Source organism: Lipophrys pholis (assembly GCF_963383615.2).
Source record: "Lipophrys pholis genome assembly, chromosome: 1".
In the NCBI taxonomy this organism is placed as follows: Eukaryota; Metazoa; Chordata; class Actinopteri; order Blenniiformes; family Blenniidae; genus Lipophrys; species Lipophrys pholis.
This window is the reverse complement of record NC_137635.1, coordinates 19,501,442-19,512,062: the sequence shown is the minus strand read 5'-3', so window position 1 is coordinate 19,512,062 and position 10,621 is coordinate 19,501,442. Positions and strand designations below refer to the sequence as shown.

The following is a 10,621-nucleotide window of genomic DNA, read 5'->3' as shown; positions in this document are numbered from 1 at the left end:
GTCACCCAGCTCTTCCCAGAACTAGCCATGAAGCAACTTTAGCTTCCACTGACGTCATTCTGCCTTTTAAATATGGCGGCGACCACTAAAAGTATGGCGGGGACTGTAAACAAGCATGTCGGCAACCACAAACAAGTATGACGGCGCCCTTACGCCGCCATTATTTGATACCGCACTGGCGGGGTTTCAATTTTGAGAATAGTATGGCGCTGTCCGTGTGCCATTATGGCGGCGACCGCTAACAACTATGTCAGCGCCCGCAAACAAGTATGTCAGCGCCCGTAAGCCACCATCTTGATACCGCACTGGCGGGGTTTCAATTCTGGAGAAGCAAGGACGCACTGCGGATCATGTACTCTTGCCTCCCACCGACGGTGGCGCTGTGATTGTGCTTTGGAACAAAATGGCGGCGACCTGCAGGAAGCGGCCATATTTCATGTACTACCGCCTCCCACCGAGAGTGGCGCTGTGGTGGTGATTCAGAACAAAATGGCGGAACAATGTGGCGGCGATCATAAGGAAGCAGCCATATTGTCGGCCATTTGGGATTCCCCACTGGCAGCCTCTCCAACCTGCCGGATATGAGGGGGAGGAGCTTCAACACTGTCGTCTGCTGATTGGTCTGTGACAACCGCTACTCTACCGGCAAGCCCGCCATTTCAAATCAGTAAAGAATGGATCCTTGGACGACGGAAGAAGTGCAATTGCTCCTCTCCATAATCGGAGAAGAGCAAATTCAAAAAGAGCTAGACGGGGCAGTGAGGAATGAGAAAACCTTCAGGGCGGTGTCTGAGAGGATGAGGTGTCACGGCATTTAGTAGAAGTCCTGCACAATGCCGGGCAAAATTAAAAAAACTGCGGAGTGCCTACCGCAAGGTGAGGGACCATAATAGCCGCAGCGGGGTCCAGAGGAAGCACTGGCGGTGGTTGGACGCCATGGACCAAATTTATGGCCACAGACCGGCCAGTCAGGGAAGAGAAGCCGGTTTGGACAGCGCCACGGCCCTGCTGGAGTCTCTGGTGGAGGGAGATGGTAAGTTTTTAAACTCTGAAATCCATGCTTTTTGTATCCACGCGAGGCGCGAGCTAGTTAGCTTTAGCACGCGGCTTAGCTAGTGAGCTTCAGCCCCAGTTATCGGCGCAGTCTGAACGTGTGGTTTGTTTACATTTCTGCAGGAGGAAGTGAGTCGAGGGGTGAGGATTTCACCTCCCCTGGACCCAGTAGTGTGGAGGGGCGGTGCTGCACACCGTCACTCCCAACCCCATCACCTGCATCGCCACCAGCGTCACCACCTCGTCCAGGGGTTGGGAATGTGTCGCTCCAGCAGCGCCCAGGTAAGGAGTAGCTTTTACATGTTGTTATTGGAGTACTGGTATTCTGTTAAGTAGAAGTATATACATGCACCATTACATTGAATACTGTGATAAATACCTAACAATGCACAGCACAAATGATGCAGAGTACTGATATATTTTCTGCTGTTTTTGCAGCTGGATGTTTATATTTTATTCATGCTTAACGTCACTCAACAACAGATTATGATCAAACAATTGAAGTGCAGAGCAGTGAGGGGATAGGCTCCACCCTGGCAGTGTCTTCCCACACATCCTTGTGACGTTTCAAGCTGCATATTCACCTAATTTCCTTGTTTACTTTTAACTCTGTTTTGTATATTTATACTTCTGTGAAGTGTCCTTGAGTACTGTGAAAGGCGCTGCCAAATTAAATGTATTATTATATTGTTACTGTCCAATGCTTAACTTAAGTTCTTTCGCCGTTTGCTGTTTAGGCAGGAGGAGGCGGGAGCAGCAACACCACCACCTGACAGAGCTCCTGAGGGAGATGCAGGCCTCAGATGAGCGGGAGGCACACCTCAATAGGGAGTTTCAGCGCCAGCAAATGGAGCAGCGGGAGCGTACACGTCTGGAGGAGCTCCGGGCCCGCCAGGAGGAGAGGCAGGAGGAACGGCGCCAGCTGGCTCAGCAGAGCCAGCTATTTCATGAGACTTTCCTGCAGGGGGTGGCTTTGCTTGCCCAGGCCCTGAGAGCCCAGCGTGGCACAGGGCCAAATGAATAGCCGGTTCAAATATGTAAATAATATGTTCAAATATATAGTTTTTTCACACCCCAATATGCGCATCTACTTTTTGGTCAACACTTGTGATGTGCTGGAGGTCTCCACTCTGACTGTGGTGTGAATTGAGCCGTATTTTGTGAGGAAAAAGTTTGGAATGAAAACTTGTTACAATTCAGATAATTTTTTCTGTCAGATGCTTTCAGAAAAACTTGGATGGGGTTGTTAGCAGTGTGCTTTCTGATTTGTTTGGCTTGTAGATGGACAACAAGGGCGCAAAGATCAGTGTTGCAGATTTAATGCAGCCTTAAACAAGTAGAACAAGAAAAACAAAACAGTAACTCAGGTAACAGTAACAGGTTTTTGAAATAACACAACACCAAACAGGTTCTTCAAATATATACAGCTCTATTTACAAACACTTCATGCATTTAGGAATTGCAGGAGTCCCTCTCTCACATCCCTGCCTTCCTCATCTGCACCCTGTCCCAGTGCCACCACAGGTTCAGCTGCATCGCTTGCCTCCACAGTGTGGCTCCATCCATTGCTGTACTCGTCTCCATGAGTCGCACAAAGATTGTGCAGAGCACATCACTGTCATTCCGCTTCAACAGGCAGCGCCACCTGCCTTTCCCGGTTACCCGGTTGCGTCGCCTCTTTCTTCTCTCCCGCAGTCGTCTCTCCCCTTCCCATCTCTCCTCCTCCTCCTCCTCGCGTTTCTCCTGCTCACGGCTGTCCTCCTCGGCACTCTCCTCGTCTAAAGCCTGGAGCCTTTGCAAAACAGCCTGTCTCCGTTTTGCAAGGAAGCAAAAGGCCAGAAGAAAACACACGACGATCTCATTGTCCTCCATGTTTGTTCCTCGAGTTCTCCCGCGTTGACCGCTGCGTAATGGCGTCACATCCTGCGTGATTACGCTGCCGTTCATAACCCCGCCTACATTTCAAACCGCTCCCCGTGTAATGGAAACGCGGCACTGATACGGGTCTGGTTACGGATAGTAACCGGCACCGGTACCAAGGGGCACTGTGGAAACGGGGTGACGGTGCGGACCGCATTCTTTTTTTTCTTTTTCTTTTTTATCGGCTGGATTTGCCGATTCCCGATCACTCACAAATCACCAATATTGGTCCCGATCCGATATATATTATAATAATATAAGAAGACAAATTAAACAAAAATGTATTTATCAGGTGGGCTCATATTGTGGTGTAATCAAACCTGTTTTAAAAGATGGGATTGATTTGTTAGGCTTATCTTAATACATTTCCATAAATACTGTATTGTATTTACAGTTTTGTGTAAATTATATTCCAAAAGTTGTTACATTCTATAAAATGCTTTGATATTTTTCATTAATTTTTCAAAAGATTCAGTTGTATTTTGAAAATCAAACAGAAGTTATTTAATGCACAGAAGCATATTTGTGGTCCAATGTACTTTGAATGGATACTATGAAAATAAAGAGTACATTTGTCATTAGAAAAGTTATGAAAAAGTTAAAGTCACAAGTTGAAATTTTAGTATGTTGCTCTACCCGCTTGGTCACATTTGTTCCAAATATGATAAGATTCCTGGGATGTATTCACACCTCTTCCAGAAACTAATATTTAATATAAGAAAATCAACCTCCTTCCGGAAGCTACTTCCTGTTTGGAGGGGCTTATGAAATGAGTGCATTATTCACCCACACACAACCCTTGCTGAGTTGCATTGTATTGCTTTTGTCTTTTTCAGCTTGACTTATCGAGTAAATGCAATGATAAAAAGCAAATGGAAAAGACAAAGACAAAACAGGAGAAGCATTGACAAAATGGACTAAGCAAACAAGATAGAAAAAGAATACGACTGCCTTTGTATATTTTTTGTATTATTGATTCTCTTTATATTTCCACATTTCTTTCCTTTTAATTTTGGCACTCCTGTGAGTCCATAGTCTGTCAGTGCCATCTATAACTTAGTATGAATGTGACAATAACTTGATGACAGATAACCAAGTTCTAGATTATATTGAGATTATGTACTCAGATTTTAGTAAAACCTTTTCACCAGATACTAGAATAAGTGTATGTTTTTATATGGTTGCAGTGTTATTGGATTGACATGTGACACGCACGCACGCACACACGCACAACCGTCATGGAAATCTGGTTTATTACATAAGAAAAGATTGATTCATAATATCACCATTAGCTACACCTTTTACATAATGAAGGTATATATAATGTAGTTGTGGCTGTTGTGACTGTTGTGTAAAAGTAGTCCAAGTCAATCAAGTGCAAGCTGTATAAGGTGAACCACCGACGAGGGAGCGGAGTTGGAGAGGAGCCTCAGATGGAGTAAAGACGGAGCTGCTCCTCCATGTCTCCCTGAGACACGTCCCCAAACGTTTCCTTGTTTTCTTTCAGCAGCTGGAAGATGGCGGCGAGCTGCTCACGCTGTACCCTGGAGAACCAAGCCAGAAAGACAATGTTATTAGTACGAAAGGAATGGAAATGAGAGGAAATGTGCAACGCAGTATTGTAGCGAGTGTCATCTCAAAGCGACAAGATACCGCCGAGCACCTGCGCCTGACAACGAGAATATCCAGATCTTCAGTCTGACTGAGGGTGGGATGTTTCCATGTTCCCTCTGTGCATGCATGGATTTAATTTGGATGCTCAATACTCTTCCCACAGCCCTAAAATATGTGTTTGAAGATCACTGGGCTCGAGAGAAGATCATGCAAGATCCACACAGACAGCATATACATTTATTGTGCTATTTAGTGAAAAGTGTCTTTTAAAATCTGGACACATGATGTCAATATAATAAGAGAATATACAAAATATTTGCACAGAATTGGGAACAATTTGGAAAGGGTGAGATGCCACTCAATAATGTAGTAATAAATAGCAAAAAAAGATTAGCTATAATACGTATATATGTATAAGACTGCACTTTTTTAACAGTGAAAGAATAAATGGTTTATTCTACTCTGATCATAGAATCAACTTTTACCTCATGTGGTTATAGTTTATTGTAGTTTTAGTACTCAATTATCTTGCATAATACTTTGTGGTATGTGTTATGTTCATGCTTGATTGTACATACCGGATATTGATATATGTAAACTCTCCATCACCAAAAACCAAAAGAAGTAATAAATGACACACAAACTGAACTTTACACAGTCAAAAGACAATAAGCAGCCTTGCACGACCTCAACTCTAAACAAAAGCATCTGGCATGAATCAGATTTCACAGCTCCTCTTCATTAACTGTGATGAGGAAATTCTGGTTTGTGGGGAAATCAGGATTATTTTTAAACATATTTCTACTATATTTCAGAAATTCAACTCTCACTAATTTAATCACTTCGTCGTAATTAAACTGCTTTTTGCAAGTATGTTAGTTTAGCTTCCCTGCAGCCTCAATTTGGTCATAATGGATTATTGTTATTACTATACATAATTATTGTAGTTGTGTTAATATTGATGGTATTAGTACTAACTCTTTTCTATGATGCTTTCTAAGCCAATCTGGGCTGCGACCGGTCCCAGTTGACTATGGGTGAAGGCAGAATAAACCCCGGAGAAGTGACCAGTAACTGCAGTCAACACACATAAGTACCGGCGTGTTTTTGGACTGTGTGAGGAAACTCGAGTTATCACTACGTCTGTTTGGGAATAACTCGCCCCATTGCTTCCTTTTTTTTCAATCATCTGACAAAAACCTGATCCAAGGTGTAAGGTCCTCCTATTTCCCCTAATCCTTTCTGTTTCTGTGTAACTGAGGAGCCTGGGAGGCTCCAGCACAGCTCTGCATTACACCGACTCCTCCTTGTGGCCAAACAGAGGAGAGTCCAGAGAGGATTAACTAACACGTAAAGGTGGCGACTGGAGTTACAATCAACACCTGCTGCACCACCGAAGAATCACAATGTGGAACAATGGGGCAGTGGGAGGAAAACAAGTGGGATCGGGTAGGCAACACAGCACAGTTGACATCAGTCGCTTCGTGGCCACTTGAGGATCGAGAGCTGATGAGGCCAAAATTTACTGCTGAGGTCCAGACTGTGATCACAAATTGGCCTGGGTGACTTTGTGTACACACAATGGCCAGAAAGTGACTCTCCTGGGAATAACAGGTGAGAATAACTCATACTTTACCACGAATCTGCTCCTTTTTCAGGTTTACAGACAGTTAAAATCTGTGTTGAAGTATCTCCTGCAATGATAAAAGCAGTGTGTGCAAACAGATTAAGCGCAGTGCTTTCTCCGAGTCTCATGTCATTCACTCCTTAATACCTGGCAGGAGCCCAATCTTGCCTTACGCAGTCTAGCCAAAAGCCGAACGGTGATACAGCGGCTAAACGTGGAACAAGTGAAGCGCCAACAACATACAAACACACGTGAAGCAGCAGGAGGAGGGTTGGAGGGAGGAGTTGACTCTGGGCGTCAGGGAAAGAAGGACTTTTGTGTGTAAAAATGATGAAAAACATCTTCTTTTTTTTTTTAGCAGACAAAAGCTCAATACACTACATTTTACCAGAATACAATAACAGGCTTTTATACTATAAGTCACTTTCACATCAGTTATAAGCCATTCATAACATGAATATTTGGGTTCTCTATCATAGCAGAGTAGGCTGGATTTCACACAAACTCTCAACCTATATTCGGTGCGCATCCTGATCGAAACAATATATTAAAAGCCTTACAGAATATAACCCTTTACTTTGTGTTACTGACCTCTGCTCCTCCTCCAGCTCCTCTTTGGACATCATCATTTCCAAGTGGTGGGACCGTGCCTTTCCAGGGACGTATTTCAAGGAATTATCTGTCTCCACTTTATCCGTTTTGAAAAAAAAAAAAAAAAAAAAAGGCAAGTCAGAAATGTAGAAGAATAAGGAGTGTAATTATTGAAATAATGAGGCCTGAGGTGTGTGGAAGTGCTCACCGTTAATCTCTGGGCTCTCTGTGGCTCCTTCAGTCTGGGGGTAAGAGAAAGCACACTTTAGGAGCTCCGTATCAGAGAGCCCAATGTATGACCTACGTCCTCTCCCTGACGAGGCCTCGGATGACGTGTCTACATCTAAGCTCATATTTTCACATCCAGGCCTGGTCACGGACAGGCTGGATGCTGAGGAGCAGTGCTCAACTGGTGTTACCAGTTCTCCCGTGTGAAGGTGGGGGTGTGCCTCCTCCTGTCAGAGAATTAAGGGGTCACATTGCAACGTCATACTCAGATCACTCTAAAATGAACCAATGTGTTTTAGAAGCTCATCCAGTTTATCTATACAAAAAGAAATAATTATTTTTTTTTTTTTTAGTCCTTTGGCAATAACCACATGCTCCTTCTTCTGTTGTTGGGGATTCTCCATTCTAAGCTGAAGGCATCTGTCCTGCAGTCCAGATTTACATTTCCTCAAAACAGGTCAGGAAGGTCAGGACCTGTGTGGAAGAAGGAGCTGCTTCCCTCAATGGTAAAGTTCCCCTGATGCCTCGATTAATTCACTCAAATGGAAACAGGGTTTTGGTGTGTTTATTGAAGTCCCAGATGTCCACTGCATCAGCGTGAAACAAGTGGAGCGATACTGCCTGGTAGAAATGTGCACAGAAGCGGAAAGCAATGACATTTAAGCTACTTACGTTTTGAGATACTCTACTTTGGTTAAGTTGCTTCTTCGTGTGTAAAGAGCAACGGCAGTATGTCTCCAACTTTACTGCTTGACTGCACACTATTCTAAATAACATACACACATCCAAATATCAAGAGTAATAGTAATAAATATATAACTTTTATATTATACTAATTTATCAATGAAAAATACAATTATTTTTAGTTTACATGTTGGAACAAGTCATTTTTCAATGAAATTGATTAGACTATCTAATATTCAGTAAATAATATCGATCAATCAAAGTGATTGTTGTAAATTATGTGATCTAATATTGATTAAAGCAGGTGAAATACCTTCTGACACATATGATGAGTCAGTACTAACAATGCAAATACAAAACTATTAAAGAATGAGTCCTTTCATGCACTAATGATATGAAATAACGAGTAATTTACGCACCAGTATCTTTTACTGCATATTGCATAGTTCACTCTTATGAGTCATACTGTGTGTTTATTATTCTAAGACAATGTTACATTACATGGCAGTGGATGCACATTCCAATGCATTTTACTTCTGTCTGTACCTGCATGCAGTGCATTTAGACAGATTAGGTGAGAATTACGCACTGAAACAGTTCAACTACACAAACCAGACCTGCGTCAGAGCGCGCGCCGCACGACAGACTGCTACTTACTGACAGCACAGATTTCACTACATCCCAGTGATCGTGTGAACTTCCGCTGATCTCGCACCAGTCGTCGGTCGCCTCCTCCTCCTTCCTGTTCTTCTTTCTCTTCTCCGGTACATGGCCGTTCAGCCTCGGCCCGGACGGCTCCGGTGCCGCGGCCGCGGCCGCCGCGTCCCCTCCGTAACCGAAGTAGCTCCGCGCGTTTGCAAACTCTGCAGCGGGAGAGGAGCCGTTCAACAACGACGTCGCTGCCACAATGGCGAGGAGCGTGAAAATAATGGCAGACAATACAAAAGTCACATCCATGGTGAGCAGCCCGTGGCCCGGTGTTGTGACTCCTCGCTGCGCGTCTCCCTCTGAGCAGAGTGCGTCCTCTCACTCTGCCATCCCCGCTCGGAATAATCCCCAGCAAGCATCCCCGTTAACGAGCGAGCGGCGTTAACGGGATGTGGCACGATCTGCTCTCCGGTGCAGGACGTCACATCCTTCGAGTTCCACCCCTCCTCGGCCCCATGTCCACAGGGTGCAAACGGAAAGGTGGGGGTGAGGGGTGCGGTCAGGTGGGCCGGCACGACGCGCTGCAACGTGCCCGGCGCTCGGCCCGCTGCGTTAATCCCGCAAACCGGGAGGCGGATGAAAATCGGTTGTGACAGGACCCGTGTACCGGAGGTGGGGGATGTAAAAGTCAAGCTGGGTTTACCGACAGTCGAGGGAAGAGGTGTTCTCACCTGAGGAGACACCTTCCACTCAGTCTGCGCCGCGGAAGTAAACAAGCAGACAAATCTTCTAAAACTGAGTTCACATGCAGTCAGGATCCACGTCAGCTTTTGTAGTATATTAAAAAGCATATGGTTTCTTCGCTCTCACACAAATAACACTCAAATGACATACTTAAAGTCTAAACACACAGTCTAGAGTCACATGTGTAAAGTCTAGACTTTCTAGTCTGTTTTCACACATAAAAGGAACGTAGCGCACGTGGCACACTTTCTTGCTTTTTTTAAAACCCAGAATACATTGTACTTAGATATGACCCAATACTTGAAAAACACTCATAAACTCAACTGTTAAATAATCATTAATTACAGTGCAGTTGTGTGATATGTTTGCAGAACAACTCTGTATGAGCTGAAAAGAAAATGAATTGATATTTAATCAAGTTTGAAGTTTTTTGTCTGGACAATCCAGAAGCGTAACGGTAAACACACTAAACCATGTTTGGATACCAGAAGGGATCAAGTGTGATTTAAAACACTGATTCCATAACTAGCTTTGTTTTTATGGAATTCAGTCACATTTATATTATTGATGATGAAAATGTCTAGTTTAGACTTATTAGCTTGAGTGACCTTTCACTAACCGGCAATGTAAAGGTTAACTATTTATCAATGAATAGATGAGGTTTATCTTATTGTGACGATAAACTACAAGCTCCCATGTTCTTTTTCCTGTGTTTTATGGCCTTATTTGCTTCCGTTTCAAAGTGTAACTACATATATTCGGTCTGCCATTAACACAAGCACATGAATATATTCAATACTAAAACAAGAAGTCTGAAGTTGGAGCATCTCAAAACATTTGAGCATTGTTTACACAGTGGTCTACAATCATAACTTACACTGAACAAAATTACAAATGTTACACATTTACTCCCAGTGTTCAAATCTATGACAGTTCAGAGTGTTTAATTTAATCACAATAGTAGCGGGAGTGACGAGGTTTGCAAGATAGTGAGACCTGCCATGTCTGGTTTAGAGACAGCAGCTGAGCATCCATGAGATTCAGCAGGATAGACGAGGTTAAAAAATAAATAAAATAGATGAGAGCAGTTTGAGTAGTTGAGAGATAAAGGGGCCAGTTTGAAAATGTTTGGATGTGCAGAGACAATGTGGACGTGTCAGAAAAATGGACTTGGGACCTCAAGAGGAGATCCATGATGTAGTGAAGGTAGATTGGAAGATGAGCTGTAACCGTCATCAGATCTTTGGCCTTTCATGACTTGGATGAATACAAACAAAGACTGTTTCAAGATGTTAAGTTGAGCTTGGCTCAAAAATTAAAAAAGGTTTTTCATTGAATACTATTTGTTTGAGATCTGCACTTGCCCTACAACACATATGTACCTGATATTATTGAAATTACTGCCTTTGCCAATATAAAAATATATCCAAATTAGATAAACAATTACACTTCATGATGAAAATACCTGTAAAATAATTGTTTCGACACTCACATGCAATAATCCAGACATTT

General features: G+C 43.3%; 2 protein-coding genes across 3 annotated transcripts; one reads left to right on the top strand and one right to left on the bottom strand.

The window, feature by feature from the left end:
* The first annotated feature begins 666 nt into the window (after window positions 1–666).
* LOC308113845 (uncharacterized protein) lies at window positions 667–3,554 on the top strand. Its single transcript, XM_080470362.1, has 3 exons — window positions 667–1,033; window positions 1,177–1,335; window positions 1,791–3,554. Exons 1-3 carry the CDS (start codon window positions 937–939, stop codon window positions 2,075–2,077), a joined length of 543 nt encoding a protein of 180 aa, XP_080326488.1. The 5' UTR covers window positions 667–936; the 3' UTR covers window positions 2,078–3,554.
* On the bottom strand, window positions 3,331–8,845 carry mxra7 (matrix-remodelling associated 7). Of its 2 annotated transcripts, XM_080470339.1 has the most exons (5): window positions 8,375–8,845; window positions 7,014–7,260; window positions 6,806–6,902; window positions 6,224–6,281; window positions 3,331–4,517 (listed from the first exon to the last, which is right to left on the bottom strand). In XM_080470339.1, the coding sequence occupies exons 1-4, from the start codon at window positions 8,672–8,674 to the stop codon at window positions 6,248–6,250; spliced, it is 678 nt and encodes a 225-aa protein (XP_080326465.1). In that variant the 5' UTR covers window positions 8,675–8,845; the 3' UTR covers window positions 3,331–4,517; window positions 6,224–6,247. The 2 variants fall into 2 exon arrangements, with proteins under 2 accessions (XP_080326465.1, XP_080326464.1); XM_080470338.1 differs by lacking the exon at window positions 6,224–6,281 and having other exon boundaries at window positions 4,205–4,517.
* Window positions 8,846–10,621: the final 1,776 nt, after the last annotated feature.

What these genes read in the sequence shown, in the direction of transcription:
- LOC308113845 (XM_080470362.1), top strand. Translation starts at nt 937, where the DNA reads ATGGACCAAATTTATGGCCACAGACCGGCCAGTCAGGGAAGAGAAGCC. An exon ending in GTCTCTGGTGGAGGGAGATG is followed by an intron (nt 1,034 to 1,176) that starts GTAAGTTTTTAA and finishes ACATTTCTGCAG; the next exon opens with GAGGAAGTGAGTCGAGGGGT. An exon ending in GTCGCTCCAGCAGCGCCCAG is followed by an intron (nt 1,336 to 1,790) that starts GTAAGGAGTAGC and finishes TTTGCTGTTTAG; the next exon opens with GCAGGAGGAGGCGGGAGCAG.
- mxra7 (XM_080470338.1), bottom strand. Translation starts at nt 8,674, where the DNA reads ATGGATGTGACTTTTGTATTGTCTGCCATTATTTTCACGCTCCTCGCC. An exon ending in TAGTGAAATCTGTGCTGTCA is followed by an intron (nt 7,261 to 8,374) that starts GTAAGTAGCAGT and finishes ATTCTCTGACAG; the next exon opens with GAGGAGGCACACCCCCACCT. An exon ending in AGAGAGCCCAGAGATTAACG is followed by an intron (nt 6,903 to 7,013) that starts GTGAGCACTTCC and finishes AAACGGATAAAG; the next exon opens with TGGAGACAGATAATTCCTTG.